The sequence below is a fragment of the Drosophila navojoa genome, chromosome 3, assembly GCF_054131105.1.
Source record: "Drosophila navojoa isolate 15081-1374.11 chromosome 3, UAZ_NAV_1.0, whole genome shotgun sequence".
NCBI classification, from domain to species: domain Eukaryota; kingdom Metazoa; phylum Arthropoda; class Insecta; order Diptera; family Drosophilidae; genus Drosophila; species Drosophila navojoa.
In genome coordinates this window covers 8,627,929-8,648,197 of record NC_142891.1, presented here as the reverse complement: position 1 = coordinate 8,648,197, position 20,269 = coordinate 8,627,929, and the positions used below count along the sequence as shown (strand labels likewise).

The window sequence follows — 20,269 nt, the reverse complement described above, 5'->3', positions numbered from 1 at the left end:
AACACAACGCGTCGTAGTAAATGGAAAGGGACTTGGACGGTGCTTTCGTCGTCATTGAAGCGCGTTGACTGCAGAGCGCGAGGCGGAGTTCTTGTCCCGTCTGACCTTCAGGCGGAGCTTTGGCCAACTGAGGTAAGGCGTGCAGTGCTAATAGCGAAAGCTCGCAGATCACAACACGTGCATGGGCGACGAGAGTGCAGCTGCAGCAACGGCACTTGACTAAAAGCTTTTCTTAAAAGCACTTTTCGCAGCTTCGACAGCTGCCAACAAGCTGCGTAAGCTTAAAAGTTCTCCGCCAGCCCGATAGATGGCGTTGACTCCATCTAACAGAGGCTTTACAGTGCTTTATATAAATGTATTTTCCTTCTGAAGTAATAAAAGTCTCTGAGCTATTTCATTATTTATAATTTATTATTGTTTATTTATGTTAATATATATTTATATATATTTTTTTTATGTATAGCCATAAATACTAATGCTTGCCAGTTGTTTAATTTACTTTTTACATGTATGCTTATTTATTAAATATTAACTTTATATATTTATATTTATATATGTATTTACTTTTTACAATATTGTATTGTTTCTTGTTTTCTTCTGACATTTTTGTTTTGGTTTTTATGGATATGAATATGTTTTGTTATATTCAATGTAAGCTTTTGCATTTAATTTTTTAAATATTCATAATATATATGTATATTAATCTAACTCTATTTAAACAACATTTATGTTTTCAATTTTCTTTATTTTTTTATGTTTTATTTTCTAATGTAATTTTATAGAATGAAAAAAATAAAAATAATATAACGAATAATTGATTTATTTCTCTCTACGCTTTCCTATATACACTTTCAGTTTATAAATAACTTTTCTTCTTTTCAATACAATTTTTTTCCGTGTTTATAAAGCTTAGCAGTGAATTGAAAATATATGAAATTATAGATATATTGAGTAAAAAAGAAACAAAAAATCAGGGAAGACAACTTTCACAACACTTTTTTTGATTAGCATGCATTTATAGCTGTTGTATATCTAAATGTATATTATATACCACATATCATATTTAACATTTACACATAAAAACTTACTAACCATAAATTCACAATTGGTTTATGTTTCTTTTCTTTTTTTTTGACAACTTCTTAGAATATTTAACTATATACAGTTATTCAAATTTTTGATTATAATATTATTTATTTATTAACTTTCTCGTTTATTTATTTTCCTAGAATTTCCCAAACGTTTTTGTTCTTATATTTTTATGTTCAATTAATACTTGAAAAGTATATTTATTTCATTTACATATTGCGTTTTCCATCCAATTCTTTTTTTTTATTTATAAGGCAAAGGAACTATTTACCGTTGGATTTTTGTTTGCCAAAAATTTTCAAATAATTTGTTGTAATTGTTTAATTTGCTGAAAACAGAATTTTGATTATTTTTATTTAACAAATGTTTTTTTTAGTCGATTTAGCTGTTATTTAATTTTATTTTTGCATCTACAAATGAAAAAGTTTTTTTTTTGTAATTAATTTTGCATGCTTCCAAAACCGTAAAAAGTTCCTTTCTATATATTACGCTGTTATTACGCTCTTTCTTACATATCTCAATTTCTTATCTTATTCTTTTATTCTACTGATAAGCAAAACTTTATTTACAAAATTCATGGTTAGCGGGTGAGTGAGCGGGAGAGCAAGAAAGCTGCTTCTTTTGTTGCTTACGCTTCTTACTGTACTTTAAACTGCACTACGATGTATAAAAGCTAAGCTCAAGTGCAAATTCAAAGCGCAGCTAAAGCTTTTCGCAGTTCTTTATAACTTACTTGATGTAAACAACGAGAGATCAGAATTTCTGAATGAATATGTTTTTTAACTTAAAATATGAGTATAGCTGTTGCATCTCTTAACAAATATCTTGAAATTATGTGAAAAAAAAAGAAAACAAATTGTTTAAAAGAAAAGACCTTTTAAGGGGAAATCATAGAGAGGCAGAGTGAATCCAAACAAATTGGTATTTAGCATAGCACACATATGTAAGTACATACATGTAAAAAAAACAAAAAAATGTATGAGAGCGTGTTTAGAAATTCCTTTGTCGGCATCGTCTTCGTGTTAAATTAGGGAAATTTTGTATTTGGCATTGTTTTTTGTTGTGATCTAAAGAGCAATGTTTCTATTGCGTCGGCGTGAGTGTGAAATCAAAGTGAGCGCAAGTGCAAACGGCGCAGTCGGCAGAGTAAATGGGAAATTTTAATTAACATTCGCACTTTTAACGGGAAATTAACTGAAGAGAACACACAATCAAAACTACAAATTTAATTAAGATAATCTTAAATAATTTCTAATGCATTTTATACATATACAAATATTGAAATATATTATATGTTTAATACTTATAATAATTAACTCTATTTCTATGAGCTTCACCTGTTATTTGTTTGCGTACATATATTGTAAATATTTATATAATGAGATTATTTATTTATTTAATTATTTACTTTTTTGTTGAGTTTTTATATTTACTTTCATTACATTTATGTATACCATATATTAACATATTACCAGTTACGCTCTCTTAATATACTATAATATACTTAAGCTTCTCTTTGCTTTTCTTTGTTTTGCTTCTCCCAAAACTGGCTTCACAACATCTTAAGTGCGCTTTAGCCAGGGCGAACTTTAAATTTCCTTTTTTATTTTTGTTTTGCTTTGCTGTTTGCCGCTTATGGCATTAATTATTGCGCGTGTAAAAACATATAAGAGAAAGAAACAAATATGGTTAAGAGAAATGTGCCCATTCGTTCGCATGGCAGCACCTTAAGCTACTTTTCGAAATGCATTTCATCATCAATTTAGCATCAGCATGGCGCTGCCGCTACTGCTGCTAGCGTTGGGCATGTCATCAATAATCGTTGATCCGGCTGCGAGGCCGCGCCCACTTTAGCAAGTGTCGCTGACAGCTGTTGATGTTGGCGCTTTAGTGTTGCTCGCTCTGCAGCTGTAGTTAAATCAACGCCTGAATTGCCGTCATCATCATCATCATCATCATCAGTATCACCAACATCAGCGTTAGCACTATCGTCAACTTCATCATCATCATCTACGTCGTTATCATCATTATTGCGTTGCAAAAGTGTTGCCAATGCCATTTGACAATTATAAAAGCATTTGTCGCTCTCACTCGGCGCTGTCTTTGACATTGTCACATTGGCAACGTCGCTGTCGCTGTCGCTGTCGCAATCGCTGCTTCCATCTCTGCCACTGTCGCCGTCGCTAGCCGTCTGTTGCGTCGCTGCGCAGTCGCTGGCATATTGACAGTTGGTAATTTGATGGCCCATCCACAGTCGGCAGAGGGGCGGCAGCGCGAGTGCAACGCTTAGCCATGTGGTGTACGCATCAAAGTGCCACGCCCACTTTGCCAGATGCCTGTTGATGTGTCGGTGCAGCTTTGCCATGTGCTGCAATGGCAACGCCTCCATAAGCTGCAATAGCCAAACGCGCCAAAAGATTGCCTGAGCAGCGCTCGAAGCGCCCGACGCACCGTTATCCGCTGCAAAAGAGACACAAAACGAAAGAGAGAGTGAATGAGTGTGAGAGCGGATTATAAAGTGCACATTTGTCCGTGTATGGTGGGAGGCGTGTGCGTTAGCAAAGAGATTTGAAAGGCACACACTAAAAGAGAGTTTAGCTTAAGTTCATATTGAGCTCGGATTGAGACGGCTTTAAGTTTAGAGAGTTGTCAGAGTTTTTTTCTGAGATACATTTATTATACAAGAGAGCGCGAATTCCCTTATTTACTAAATCAAAATGATTAAGGGACATTTAATTTGAATGTAATCTTAATTGCAATGGGATTTTTTTGCTATGGTATATTTACTCTTTTATTTTTTAGTAATGCTAAGCTTAAACTGATTTATGAAAACGATAGGCATCATAACATACATACATAAAAATTCCCCATTCGTTAAGGGAAATATTTATGTGAACACGGCTATTTAGACGATCTCTTCATGCCATACAGATTATTAGGGATTATTTACTCTTTGATGTTTTGCATAAGCACAGCTTAAGTTAAACTCCTCTGATCTTTTGCATCGATTGAGATATGGAGCAGCTTCATATTTTATTTGCAACTCTCTTGCACTCCATTGAGCTGCTGCCAGCTGAAAACTATCCGATAAATCTGCCCCAAAAAATAAAAAAAAATACACTTCTTAGTCAATATACTCGCAGTGTATGTGGGTGTGTGAGAGGGTTGCGTGTCAACATTGCATTTGCATAAAGTTCACGAAAATCGAATTCGTTTGAATCGCAACTGTGAGCACAGAGTAAGCTGCAAACCCCACTGGAAATCGAGTTCATTTCGCATGGGTAACGCGCTCCAGCTAAGAATGTTGCATACTTTTATGCGCCCGTTGAATATACAGTCTCCACTCTACACACACACATATTTTCCGTACTTCTTTTTGAAGTCGATGCAATTTTAAATACAATTTGCAGCTCAATGCGTTCACAATGTTGTTGTTGCTGTTGTTGTTGCTGACGCTGCTGCTGCTGTTGCATTTTGGTGTTAAGTAAATGTTGCCGCAAGTAAGTGGCAACTCTAGCAAATAGTCGAAGAGAGAGAGAGAGAGAGAGAGAGAGAGAGAGAGAGAGAGAGAGAGAGAGAGAGAGAGAGAGAGAGGGAACAAGCAAGCGGAAGGGGGCTTTATAAGCATAAGCTACAGAGCAATCAAGTTGCTTTTCCACAGCGTAAATTAGAGAAACAAGTATGCATGGTAGAGTGCAATTTGGAAGAGTGATCGACTAGGAGATACCTCGTACGTATGCATATGACAAAATAATTAAAGTTATAATCACTCAAATATATATATTCTGGTAAATACATCGTTGTCATTATTATTAATTTTTTTTCTACAAATCAAAAATTAAAATAGTTGAACTTTTATAAAATATAAAGCAAAAAAAAATATAAAGTAAAATAAAAATATAAAGTAAAAAAAAATATAAAATATGAAATATAAAATTTAAAATATTAAATATAAAATAAAAAATTTTTAATTTTATTTTTCTATAATATATATAATATACATCTCTCCAAGAAAAAAATCATATATTTTTCCCTATGTATATTTTCCTAAATATAAAGTATAACTGAGTCTATTCAGAAAATCGTAGCAGCTTTCAAATCCTTGGCAAATGTCATTACCTTCATCAAGAACGTACGCCTCCCTCTTACTGCAAATAAGTACAGGGTATCCAAATAACATTCCCAATGGCAAGGACATGTAATATTGCCTCTGGGTCGCAACATAAACAGAAACTAGAGAAAATCAGCTGGCAGCCGGCAAAGGATGTGCCGCGACAATCTTTCACTGTCTGAAACGAAGTTTATACCAATTTGATTTGACCCGGCATTTGATTCGATAAGCGAGTCGGTTATCCTGCTGCCACTTGCCAGGAGCAGCAGCAGCAGCAGCAGCAGCACGGCCACCAACAACAACAGCTGCTGCTGCTACTCCTGCTACTCCCGCTGCTCCTGCCTGAATGTTTATGCTGGCAAATGTTATTTGCATAATTTACGTTGTATGCTCGAGCAGGAAGGCGAGGAGAACACCAAGTGCCTTGATGGGCAACTATTGAAAGTTGACATAGCAGATGCTCAAAAATGTAGCCACTCCCACTACCACACCCTTCCTTCGTTTCTCAGCTGCAGTTTGTGTGCCAAGCTGGATCAGGCTGGCAAACACTTGTTAAAAGGTTTTGCAGCTCAGTTCTAAAATGCACTTGAGGCGGCATTAGAGCTCTGCGCGCTGCTAAGCAAATTCTATCTAAAAAAACTATTGATTTTTTTTTTTATTGTTCGAGAGTTTTAACTGCAGCTCAGCCCAGTAAAAATTCTGGGCTGCTGTTAAATAATTCATAATTTATAAATTAAATGGAAGTTGTAGAAGGAAGAGAGATTGATTGGGAGAAATTTCGAGACATGAGATAAATATACAATAATACAAAAAAAAAAATAATAATAATAATAATAATAAAATAAATAAAAATAATAATATTGTATCATATGTAAATAAAAAATTAAAATGAATATAAATATAATAAATATTAATGTTATATCAAATTAAATTATATTAAAATTGATATAAAAATATAAAAATCAATCAAAGCTAAAAATAAAAAAAAAATAAAAATTAAACAAAAATCAAAATTCAAACTAAAATTTAGTTGGAATAAAAATAGAAATTATAAGTAAATTTGAATATAAAAAATATATATTTAATACGCAGTTTTTCTCTGCCTGTAAGCCCTATAAACTTATAGTGCAATATATTTATTTTTAATATTAATTAATTTTTAATGAATGCTTACTTGATGAATAGGTCAAATACGATTCATTATGCTCCTCATAGCCGCCCCGCTCCCGATCGCCATGCCTGTTGCCATGATCTTCCATTGGGTAATTGTTGATATCATACGATCGGCCCGAGGCCATGATTCTGGGTCGATCCTCTTCGATGATGCTCTCGATTTCCTCTTTAAATATGTCAAATATGTTGGCCGTGCATTTCAGCTGTGGAATTTCGTATGTGATTAATTAATTCTTGAAAATATAAAACTAGAGACTCTAATAAATATCGATTCAAAACAAGTCCTGCTGAGAGCAGGACCCTTGACACGTGCTGCCACTCGATTTCTATAGATTTGGTATATCCGTTTGACTCACCCTCATTTGACCCTTGAGAAAATGCTGTGTGGTTACCATAAAGTGTATGGCACTTGTCACCGATTCCAGTGTGCTATTCTCTTGTTTCTCGATCTGATAAGTCTTGATGTGATGCGGTGGCACCTGCGAATGGAAGCAAATGTGAATTGGGATTTGTGTCAAGTGGATGAAGGATGAATGAAAGGAATGCGCGCTTCAATACATCAGTTCAAAGGGCTGCCAACGCTTGCAAATCAATTTATAAATATTTATCAAAAAACAGATAGAGCGGGCCAGAGAGCTTAAGAGCGGACCAGAGCGGACCAGAGATGGGGGGGGCTGCATCTTATAGATATGCGACATGAAGCACTCAACCACTATGTTGTAGCACCACCATACAATGCACAATGCACAAGTGGAAACTGTGCCGTGTCCTGTTCTCTCAGCTGTGTGGTGGTCCTCGGCAGAGGCCTCTGCCACTTCTTACGGCCAAAAAACATGCCACAGCAGGCAAATTTATAACTTATGAATGATGAATAGATTCACGCTTGAGTGATTAAGTGGAGCAAAGCGATGGAGTGGGGCACGATGGTCGAGTAGATGGGCGGGGGCGGCGGATGGCTCAGGCACGAAGGCAGTCGAGCCAGGACGAGGCCACTTTGTTTGCGGTGAGTTTAGTTTGAAGTGCCTGCAGATAACGTTGCCAGCCTGACAGGCGGACCCAAGCCCCCGAGCCCCCAGACCCTCGCACCCGCCCCTCACACATGTGCTGGGCATAGCTGCAGCAGCAGCAGGAGCAGCAGCAGCCGGTCCTGTTGAAAAGCGCTCGTTAGCTAAAAGATCAAGTGGCGGACCAGCGCACACACCAACACACACACACACACACGCACCAGACCACACTTGAGAGTTGTTTGTGTTAGTTTTTGCTGAATTGCTTGCTTGATAATGATAAAAAAAAAAATTCATATATATATATATGTATATGTATATGTGCTCAGATATATGTATATGTATAAAACGTTCTCAAACTGCAACTTTCTCAGTTGTTCTCTTGGTCCTTTCACTTACTGCCAGCAGGTCCCGCCCTTTTTTTAAGTTTCCAAGTACCTACCTAACAACAAATACAAATATAACAGAAAACTTTTATTCTAGTTCGCATTTATATATATAGCAAAAAATTATTTGTTCTAATTCTCGCTATTTTCATTAAATTTTTATTCCATATATTTTTAACTTTATTAATTAATTGAGCAGCTCGATTACCTGGCAATTGTTGGCATTAAACAACTAACAGCAGTTTATGCTGTGTTATTATTTTAATTAAAAATTAAAAAATTAATTTAATATAGAAAAAAAATCGACCAGTTTCATCAAAGTAATTTTAAAAATATTTTAAACTTATATTTAATATACAAACTTCTGCAACAGATATTTATTTATTCTCACTCACAAATAATTTATTGCAACAATAGCATAGAACGTAGACGTAATGCCGTCCTACGTTAAATGTCTTAGCGGGCAGTGGGCGCAAAAAAACAAAAAAAAAAGTTTGCTGACAACCGAAACGTTTCTTAAAACAAACGCAGCAAAATGGCAGGGCAGTAAAAAAAAAAGAAAAAAAATGCCGGTCCATGTCACATGCCTCGGCCGTGTAAGCCCCAAAACTCCCAAACTCTGTGAAATCATGCGGAACTATGACAGCAGCCAGGTGAAGCGCCCCTGAGAACCTTTGCCCACAGCAGGCAGTTCAGCTGCCGGAATATGTGGAAGCTACCTGCTGTGGTTGCGGCCATAAAACAGCCAGCCGAAGTAAAAGGCATAAAAAGTGACTGCCTATCAAAAATGATATGCTATATACGTAGGGGAAGTCTAGGCGGAAACCCAAAGCGAAAAAAGAGAGAAGCCAGCTGCACGCAGGTGCCAAAAACTGTGTATACGTGTGTGTGAAATGAAAAATCACACACTAAACGCGAAAAGATTGCCGAACGATGCAACTGAACAATGTGGAGGGAGAAGAGGGGAGTGGCTAGAAAATAAAAAGAATGTAACAGATCTATAGAAGAGTAGGGAATTTAGTGAGATTAGAAAAGCGGAAGATACAAAGTTTGCAATAGTAAATTAATTGAGTTAAAAAAAAAAAATTATATATATCTATTATATCCTATAAAGATAGATTATTTTTTATTAAATATTATCGAATGTATAAAATATAATAAATTGTGTTATAGAAAATATAAAAAAATAACATATGAAATATAAAATGTAAAATATAAAATATAAAATATAAAATATAAAATATAAAATATAAAATATAAAATATAAAATATAAAATATAAAATATAAAATATAAAATATAAAATATAAAATATAACATATAAAATAAATATAATATAGAAACATATAAAATTAAATATACAATATAAAATATAATATATAAACAATATATATTATATATCCTAAAATAAAAAATATTCAACTCCTAAATATATATCTAAATATCAAATATAAAATATAAAATATACATAAAAAATTAAATATAAATATAATCTCTAAAAATAAATATAAAATATAAATATAAAATAAAAAATATAAAATATACAATATATTTAGGCTGTCATATATTGTCACCAATGTGGGATATATTTTGACAGAGATCCTCTCCTATAGGGCGGCAAGACCAATAGAGCAGCCATCGCTAGCGGAACAACTGAAGAAAGAGGAGCGCGTGCTGTGCTGGGTAAATACCTATCCGGATAATCACAGGCTCAGGTCACTGCACGTCAAGCGCACCTGGGGCAAACGTTGTAATATTCTGCTGTTCATGAGCTCCCAATGGGATGATGAGCTGCCGACAGTAAAATTGAATTTGACTGAGGCACGGAAGTGTCTCTGGATGAAGACAAAGGAGGCCTTCAAGTATGTCTGCAATAATTACTATAACGATTCCAATTGGTTCTTCAAGGCGGTGATCGAAAACATGCGATATAGGCTATATCGATGTGATTCCGAGACGCTCGTTTACTTTGGCTGCAAGTTCAATAAGTATTTCATAAGTACGAAAGATGTAAGTGTGGGACATTCTGCCCAAACAACTAATCGGAGTGTAAATTAATGATTCAGTTGTGTCGCAAATAGGGTTATATCCTTTCAATACCTCAAGCCCAACGAAATGTACGAATATGACCATTTAATTTATATTCTAAGAGTCTTTAGGCTTATACACAATCAAGAGTTGAAGCTGCCTAATAGCTGCAGGGGAATATGTAAATGAACTCATTGAAACCGCAATTCAAGAACTGATGCACTGCTGAATCAGGCATCTAATACTTTGATATAGTAACAGAGTAACTTCAATCCGAAATGCTCGACAAAGATCTCTTAAATTCGCCTTGTTTCCGGCCAACAATTGGGCAATTGAAGTGTAAACTAAGTGCTGAAAAGGAAACTTTTAGCCGAATTGGCTGCACTGGCGACTAATTGAAAAATTGCGGGGCTATCAATTGGAAATTGCCTCGAAGCGCACACACACACAGACAGTTGACTCCACTCCGTTCACTAATTGAATGGCGGATCGCAATGGCAATGGCAATGGCAATGGAAATGGAAACCGAAACCAAAACTTACCACAATACCATTAATAGTCCATGTCAAATTAGCAGCCGGTTTCGAGTATTTAATTGAGCAATTGCCGTCGACCAAATCGCCAATGCGATAACGTGCCTGTATGCCGGTAACCACTGTATGCTCTTCCGGTAACTCTGCCGTACAGACAGAGAGAGAGAGAAAGAGAGAGCAAGGGAGAGAAAGAGAGAGATGGAATTAGCTGTAGGCTGCATAATGGAAATGTAAAATTAGCTGTCCAGCACTCGCAAAATCAAAAAAAAAAAAAAAAAATGGCAAAGGCTGGCGCCCATTTGTCTAATTAATTTGCTTTCGGTATTGCAGTAAGGCAAGACCGGGGCAAGGCTGGGCTGCCTTTGCCATTTGCGCTAGGTGCTGATAGTATTTTTATTGGAATTTTTTTTACTACTTTCTCCATTATATATTTTTTGTTTTTGGTATTTTTTCATTTTACTTACCCACCACCTCCATTTCGCCGGAGACCATAGCTGTTTGAAATGTGGGCGCCTCCACAGATATTTCGCATGTAAATTTGCCCGAAATATTCAGCGGCACCGACTGCAGCACGACATGACTTTGATTCGAGAGGTTGCGCTAGAAAAGGAGCGAGAAAGAGACAGTAAGAGAGTGTACGAAATGTGCGAGTGAGTGAGAGATGAGTGCAATAAAAATTAGTTGAAAAATTGACAGGATGCGCTGCATAGAAATTGAATATAACGCAACCAAAAATAAAGCAAAAGAACAAATAATGTCGAGTCCACACAGCGAAGCATCGCACCAGATGTTGCTGATGAAAGATACTCGGGCGAAAATTGAGCCGGGCAGCCATAGAGTCATGGAGCCATATACAGTTATGGATGGAGCTTGCATTTTAAGTCGACCTGCCCCCATTTTGATTGCTTTGAGTCAAAGCAATTTCGCCTTTTGGCTCTGCTGTTGATTTGTGATATTAAAAAAAAGAGAGAAGAGGAAGAGACAGAGTCTCTTATGAGCTGAATGAAACGAAATGGCTGGCAGATATTTTATTTATGAGCTGACCATCTCAAACAATAACTGTGAAATGCCAGATTCTGGGAATTGTAGCTAATAAAACCATACCTAATGCAGCTCAAGTTTATGTATGCAGAAAAGCAACTAAAATGCGAGTGAAAATATTAAAATCTCTTGTGCTTATACCTTTAACCCATTGCAAATGGGTGATTAGGCAATATATCAGCCAGAGGGTATAATTTATATGTATTCTATATAAGGGCGATGAGTTGAGTCGATTAAGAGATATTCGACTATCAGTTGATATGTGTGGATGCGGGATTCTCAAGACTTAAAGGTACTAGAGAGTAGATATCTTCTTGGTAGGTTCCTGTGTGGCAAGCACAAATCGAACCGGTTTCAAAAAATCGATAACTATACTCATCTTGGCATTATCGATTCAAATTCAGGATATCTCACAATGGAGCTCTGATAACAGCTGTCTATCTGCTTGTCATGTTTATTAAAAATAAATAGTTGAATTGCATGTGGTGATACCTCTGGAACCGTTTGTTAAAAACGACCTCGATGGAAACAAATTATTAGCTGCTCATTTAATTGGGGCCTTGAGTATTTTTTTTCTGCTTTTAGTTGCTGTTGTTGAGTGCATTCACTCATGGCGGCCTCTCGTCAGCCACTCGAACTGTATGAAATTGTTTACGCGAAATTTAACCTTTGACACGACGAGCTGTAAGCCCACTTAATAAAAAATTTAATTTTAATAAATAGCATTTAAAAATTGACTTTAATATGCAAAAATATGACACTTTGCTCCGGGAGTCGATGGGATTGAAGTGAACTGGATTGGTTTACATTCGATATTTAACCCAATTTGTGTCCGGTCGCCAAGCTAATTGGCCCTCCTACATTTCAACGTAATAATAAAGTTGAAAACTTCTCTCGAGCGTTCGACTTTCATGGAGTACTTATATATATATTTATATATAATTTTGTTTTTTTTTTTTTTGCAATTAACATATATTGTTTTTTAATGAGCCGCAAGTCAATCGCGTTGCCAACTAATTGGGCAATGGAACTCACTGGCTGTGCTGTCAGCCCTTATTGTTGTTGTTGTTGTGTATAATTACGACATTCTGAATTTCAGAGACTGTTGTGGAAATGCTTAAGCGTGGATATAGAGGAGAGCGACTGGGGCAGCTGCCATGCTGGATACGAATGAGATTTTTCCTGGCTTAATGCAATCAGCCATTATGGGCATAATTTACAGTGCGTTTGTTATTTTATGACACGCAACTGCAGCATGTGCGCTTAATGTGATCCAAACGCTCAGGCACGATACTTTAATATATATTTATATATACATATATACATAGTCTTTAGTCTTAATACTCACCTCAACATTGAGGCCACTTGTCATGGCAAACACTTTCATTGCCGGATTCTCTTTGGGTGTGTAGCGATAAAACTCACGCTTGCCTTTATACCATTTAACCGAATAAAGCGTATCGTTTTCCATATCATAATTGCAGGTGAACAGGGCGTTGCTGCCACGTTTAACCGCCTGCGGTATCCTAACCGTAACATCCTTGAGCGCCACAATAAAATCTGCAAAGCATAACAAACACACAACACCATGATAGAGTTGGGCCGTCAACTGAGACTTTATAAGAATATAATTTTATGCGTTGCGCTAAATGAAATTAAGCACAGTCGACGAGCTGTGATGAGTCTTACGTTACAGATTTCGTCGGGTGGGTGAGAGAGTGTCGTGCATTTAGTATAATTTGTTAATACCCTATCAAGACTTTAAGGGCAGACGGGCTGAGCTGTGGGCTTGTTTATATTATCATTACAATGGCTTAACGTGACTTTGTAGGCCAGACAGAGTTTAAGTGCGGTTTCTCTTACAAATATTTATATACCTGAGTGTGTAATCTTTGAATTATCGTGTATATATATATATTTTATATTAAATTCTTATTTATTACAAAGAAAATCATAATTAATGATGCAAAGCGGATTGCAGGCATTTTAATCTTTTATAAAAGACAGTAAATAGAGAGGGAGAGGCAGACAGAAAAGACATAGGGATAGTGTAAATGAGCAAACTAGAGGGACAAAGAGAGAGAGAGAGATAATGAACAAAATGAGAGAGAGAGAGAGAGAGAGAGAGAGAGAGAGAGAGAGGTGGAAAAAGAAAGACTGAAAAATAGAGAGATAGGAGACTCTGAGAGAGAAATAGAGAACAAAACTAGAGAGAGCTTAGAAAGAGAGACATCGAGATAGAGTCGTTCTCTAAGATAATTAAAAGGAAGGATATATAGATAGAGATAGAGAAAGAGAGAGAGAGGGAGAGATACATGGAGACAGAGAGAGAGAGAGAGAGAGAGAGAGAGAGAGAGAGAGAGAGAGAGAGCGAGAAAGCAATAAGGAGGTAAAGAGATTTTGCTAAAAAGAGACAAACGAATAAAGCGATGGAGAGAGGGAGAACAAGAAAGAGGGAGGAATAGAGCTATAGAGAGAAATAGAGAACAAAATTATACAGTGATAGAAAGAGGGACACAGAGATAGAGATAGATAGATAGCTAGAGACAGAGAAAGAGAGAGAGAGAGATGGACACACAGTGACAGCGAGAAAGCGTTAGGCAGGTAGAGAGATTTGGCTGAAAAGAGACAAATGAATATAGCGAAGGGGATATACAAAAATTATAGATTTACAGCTTGAGAACGACATATAAATTCATGAGAGACAAGAATAATAAAAGGAGGTTAGAGGAAAAGAGAATTAAATATTTAATAATGTTAAAGTATTTGCATTAAAAACTATAATAATTACATAGAAGAGCTGCCGCATAAGTAAGTTCTCCTGTCTAGTTTTAAGTACCCCTCATAATTACGAGTGCAAAATGACTTTCAAAGGAATCACATAAAAAATGCGATATACCTGTTAATGTGGCTTATGAGCTCGACGTGCTATTTTTTTTTTTTTTTTATGAGCACTGCAAGACAGTGCAGATGGCAGAGGAAAGTCAAAGCTCAACATGTTTGCTATCTGGCTTAAAAAATAAACTGAAAACTGTAAAATGACCAACTGCAGCACGGCAGAGCGGGGGGAGGGCTGGGGGAACGAATAAACAGGCAAACGGACAAACGACAGACAGACGGACATACAAAAATGCAGACAGATAGATAGAAGCGCAGTATGAAAAACGGAAAACCAAACGAACAATAGAATTTTACAAGCAACATTCGAGTATGATAAAGCTGGGGTCCAGCGCCCAATCACATTGCTGCCGGTGCAGCTGCTGCCGTTGCTGCTGTTGCTGTTGGCAACCAGCTAAATGGAGAACCATTAAAAGTGGACATTTGTAAACATAAACTGACAGATAAACACCCAACGAAACTTTAAATGCAATCCCACATGCTGGATGGCGGATGGCAAGGGCGGGGGGCACGGTTGGACAATAAGTTGGCCTTGCAATTTTCATTGGTTTAGATTACCTGTGAGTGCCGCATGCCCAGCTAGAGAAAGCCGTTAAAATACTTAACAAACGTAGATTGTAAAAGTTTTTTACAACAATATAAAATGCCAGGCAAAAAGTTGTTGTTGTTGTTGTTGCTGTTGTTGTTATACGTTCTGCAACCACAACAATCGGAACAGAAACAACAACAGCAAAAGCAACCTCTGCTGAAGGACAATTTAACTCGCCAACAACAGCAATGAGCAATGTTGGGGATGAGCGAGGACCAAGAGGATACAGTTGCGGAATATGGCGATACGATATGTGCAGCGAGAGCAAAAACAAAGCACACGCTCCCCATATATGGGTCAATATGAAACAAAAAGTATTGTGACAATCCATGAGAGTAAAAAATAAAACAAGCTAGAGACAGTGAAAGACCAGCCTGACTAGCAAATATATCCTATAAGTAAATATGATTAGAAGCAAATGAGATATTAGCGTAGAACAAACCAGATTCGATTATGAACATATGCGAAATACATGGAATATGATATGATATACATATATATCATATAAATATATGGTGTAAGCTTTTATTATTTAGGTTCTTGAAGTTTTCCGGATAAGCAAGTTCAGACTTCTTAAACAAGATTATTCAATCAGTATTATATAAAGCTATATACTCAGATATATCCCTCACGCATGCCACTCAGTTACAGGGTATTAGAGCTAAGCAAAAAAGAATAACATCGAACTTTAATGATAGCTTGCAATCGAAGCTGTGCGTGCGAGTGAGAGCGCATGTGGCAGTGGAAGAGAGCACACCTATTGGTCGTATATGGCGCTATTTAGTGCTGCGTTTGTTGTCACATGAAACGCACTGCAGAGAACTGAACAAAATGAAAGGGGGCACACACTAACAGTGTGTGTATGTGTGTGTGTGTGTAGTTAGGTTAAAAACTTGCAACTTGCTTATCAAAGCTGCAGCAACGTGGACAGTGGGTGTCGAATGCGTTCAGTTAAGCGAGCTTCGAGCTTTGGCTTCTATTTCCATTTCTACAATTCGTGTGCTCAGACTTGTAATTTGCCCATATGCTGTGCCCACTATAGAGTTTTGTTTTTGCCTTCTTTTTTTTTAGATTTTAGAAAAAGGCTGAAGTGGCTATTGGCTGGTCTTTCCAATGATTGCAGCACTAATTGAAATAGGCTGAGTTGAGAATTGAGAGAAATCGAAACAATAAAATGGATAACTTTTTAAATTGAATTCGCATTTTCTTCTTTCGAGTTTGTTGAACTAAACTCATATCTGAAAACTTGTTATGCTCAAAGTTTATAAAATGCGTTTGTATCAGCGATATTTCTTCACTTGACTTTAATAATTTCTTTTGTAAGTCCACTCTACTATTTTTATATTATTTCTAAGTTAACGTATCTATTTAATTTTCATAAATTTACTTCATAGCCTTCTCCTACAAATTCTTACATTTTCTCAAAAATTTTTCCTTAGTGCTATTAAATTATACGAAATATATTTCTTATGCTGTTGTATTTAATATTTAAGCTGAGTAATTTAATATTTAATTTTGTTTTTCCTGCTCTGTAACTAACTATTTATTTTATGTACATATAATAAGCTTGAATTTCTCAGCTCTTGATATTTCTCACTTTTGGATTTCACTTTAAGCCAAAAAGTTTACTCGGTATTAATTTTACAAGCGCCACACAATTTACAGTAAGTTGAAGCGTCAAAACTTTTCACATATGTATATTGCTGGGATTTTATTTTGCTATCTTCTTTGTGGCTTCCTTCCACATAAATACGTTGATTAGTTTTTTTGTTTTCTATTTTTAGTTGGCGAAAATTTTGTTAGAAAAATTTAGAAAAAAATGATTTATATTCTTTTGTTGAATTCATTAGACTACCCAAATTTGAAGTTATTTTTGCTTGCTCGATTTAGCTTGGTTCTCAGTCATTGACATTGATAAGTTGGCTCATTTTGACAGCAAAACTTTGTAGACGAAATGCATTTGAATGTGACATTAAAAGCTGATCAAAAGTTAAGCAGCCAAAGCGAAAACTGCGGGCCAAATACCTCAAAGTATTGTTCGAAAAACAAGAAACAAACAAACGAATAAAGCCCGCTGGCTAAACGGAGGCAGGATGCTGAGATGGGTCTGGGTTGGCTCTTGTGTTGGTGTGACCAAAGTGTTGCCAAATAACGAGGGTGCCACTGAGCGTGTTGCCTTATAAGTGTTGCCACAGAAGTGACAACCAGACACACCGGGAGCGAGACAGCGGGAGAAGGAGAGAGTGCGAGTGTGTGTGTAAGTGGGGGACTGGGCTGCAGAACCACTTCAGACCGAGACACGCGACCAGCCGGCAGGACCGCAATGACCTGACCAGAAAAACTGCTCACCAGCTGATGACTGAGAACGACTGGCGACTGTCAACACCGCAACCAACACCAACAAGCGATCCGAGTGGACCCTGTTCACCCAGTCTGTTCACTTTCTGACTGGCCATCCTTGTCTTGCAGCCATTTCAACTTTGGAATTTCAATAAGGTTCTGGATGTAGCCGAGCGCAAATGCCACAGGTGCTGGTAGGCATAAAAGGGTCGCAGCGGGCAGCGGGCAGCGGGCAGCGTGAAATGTAAAGTAAAGCAAATAAGCCAAAAAGTAAATACATAAATTAAAAGTGTTAAGGCGCGTAATATTCAATGCGTGAATTCAATGAATTTGTGTGCTTAACAACTGAATATTTGAGTTAAATATCGTCAGGGAGCACAGCTTTCATTCCACAATTGAAAATTAACCTTTTGGCATATTTAATGTTGGCATTGAAATTTCTCAATTTAACTTTAGAAATTAATTGAGCAAATATTATATTAATAATTATATTAATAATATTAAAAATATTTTAATACTTCATATACATAGTTATTTAATTATTATTTATATTTATATTTATATTTATATTTTGTATATGCTTTTTATTATATTTTAATATATTATAATTTTAAAATATTCTATTATGTCGAAGAATAAAAAATAATTGTTGATAATAATTGTTACATATGTATTTATGGGAATTTGAAACGAAACACAGCCAACAATTTATAGCAAAGAAAATATAAGTATGACTAATTCTATGTTAGCTACAAAATGAATTACTTAAACTAAAAAAAAAATACTTACAGACTTGATTTAATTGCTAGAATTTCTATTGCTCAACGAAGAGAGTCTTTTTGATAAATGTAACTACATTTTTTCTATTATTTATCTTTTTTTTTTTATTTTTGGTAACCTCTATTATTGAACCCAAACATTGTTGTTTTTTCTCTCTCAATTTTTCACTATTTTCCAAACAATTTTTTATCATCAGCTGTCAATAGTTCATGCAGCCGGCCAGAGGAGTGGACAAACGAATGGGCAAGGAAAAACAGTGAAAATCATTACATAAAAAGTGTTTTATGTTTTGCTATTGCAACTTTGACCAGGCGGCGTATGAGCAACACACACACACACACACACACACATACATGTTTGTTGTTGTTGTTGTGAAGGGCTCGCTCTCGTGTTGGAAGTATTCCAAACTTTCAAATAGCAACAACAACTGGGCTAGTGGCAGTAAGGACGGTGTTGCTGCTGCTACAGCTTCTATTTTTGTTTGTATTTTGCCATAAAACTTCAAAAAATAATATAAAAAAGTAAACTAAAAGAAGAAAAATATAGCAAATCGAAATAAACGCATTTTTATATATATATATGTTTGTATATATGTATCTGTATTTATGAACCCCATAAATATGTCAAATAAATTACAAAACAGTCAAAATATTGTGGCATCTGTGTGTTACGCTCCCTGTCGGTGTATGTGTGTGTGTGAAGTCATTTATGACGATAAGGTTATATATGTATATATATTTAGTATATATTGAGAAGTTGGCCGTGCAGCGAGTACACACTGTATCACAGACGCGTGTCAACTTTTATTTAGACCCTGCCAGAAAATATACGCTTGAATTGATTGGAATTTTATGCCTGAAAACAAGACAGAATTTTGGACCAAAAATGCGGATTACTTTTTAGAATGTTTTATTTTTGATTATTTAATTTTGTAGTATTTCAATATTTATGTTTTTTAGGTTTATACTAATTTTTAATAATATAATATAATTTATATTTATTATAATTTTAAAAATTTGCTTAAGCCGCTTTCATTAAAATCCCTATTATTTATTTTACTTTAAGTTTTAGGCTTCTCGCTGTAAAAAAAAACTTAATTAGTACATATACTTTGCATAGCTCACAAATAACTAAGATCAATAGTTCTTTGTCAGCTATGCAAGTATATGTACTCGGTCTTTAATGAGTCCATTCGTGATGGACAAGCTAGTTGCTCATTAACTAACTCACATTGTACGAACGTCCATCGTATTTCTAAACAGAAACAAAGAGAACCAAAGTGCTAAGCCTACGCTCCTTAACTAAAAGTTGTTTCTATACAAATGAATTCTTTGCAACATAGATATTTAATATTAAAAAAATACAGCCTAAGGCTTTTGGCAAATATCAAATGGCATAAATGCAATGGGAATAGCTTTTGCTCATAAACGAAATTCGATTCTACTTTGAGCCGAGCCATGAACAATTTTAATTAGTCATCAAGTCAAAGAGTTTCCGACTACGAAACGGGCAACAAAATAAAAACAAAATCGTTATATTTGAGATGACATACATAGTTTAATCGAAAGCCACTCTAATAGGATTTTCTAAGTGCATTTGGCATTGGATTTTATGCCAAACCTCAAAACGTTTCGCTATATGAGCCTTTGATAATATTCGGGGGGGTCAATCATCAAAATCTGTGTGGCGAATTTTGCCGCAATGCAAAACAAAGTCAGAGCGGCAGAGTTTGGGTTTGTTTTGTGTGGGGGGGACGCAGGGGCGGTTAGCAAAGCGGGATCATGTCATATGGGTGGAGCGCAGCCCGCAGACAATTTCATTAGCGTATAAAGTAAAAAATTAAAAGTACATACACTGAACACACATGCACACAGAGACACGCACACACGCGCACTATAATGAGCATTGTGCGGCTGCTGCTGTGTGAGTAACCAAAAATATACGAAATGCTAAAAACAAACAGAGAAACGCAGGCCGCATTCACAAAATGTTTGTCACTGCAATGCAAAATGCAATTCACACACACGCACACACACACACCGATGTAGTCCTTTTGTATTTTTTGTTGTGGCTCCTCTTGTTGGCAGGGGGGCTTTTGGAGTTTTTGGTTGCCTGCGTTGCGCTCGACTATTAAATAAACATGCAAATTATTGCGCAATTTTTGATTACAATTTTTCAACAGGCAGCAGCAGCAACAACAACAACAGCAGCAACAACAACAACAACAATGTTAACAACAACAGCGTCTGCCTGCATATTTGTGTATGTAAATCGCAGTCTGATGCCCACTGTGGCCGC

The 20,269-nt window shown here is 36.1% G+C and overlaps 1 protein-coding gene across 1 annotated transcript in view; it reads right to left on the bottom strand.

The window, feature by feature from the left end:
• Positions 1–1,455: 1,455 nt before the first annotated feature.
• The window catches only part of beat-Ic (beaten path Ic), a 60,143-nt gene continuing 41,329 nt past the window's right edge, over positions 1,456–20,269 (bottom strand). The window contains exons 3-8 of the mRNA XM_089258552.1: positions 12,713–12,924; positions 10,788–10,923; positions 10,333–10,466; positions 6,730–6,852; positions 6,375–6,576; positions 1,456–3,549 (exon numbers count right to left, since the gene is read on the bottom strand). Of these exons, the coding sequence (XP_089114678.1) occupies positions 2,858–3,549; positions 6,375–6,576; positions 6,730–6,852; positions 10,333–10,466; positions 10,788–10,923; positions 12,713–12,924 (1,499 nt within the window). The 3' untranslated portion in view covers positions 1,456–2,857. The remainder of the gene's footprint in view (positions 3,550–6,374; positions 6,577–6,729; positions 6,853–10,332; positions 10,467–10,787; positions 10,924–12,712; positions 12,925–20,269) is intronic.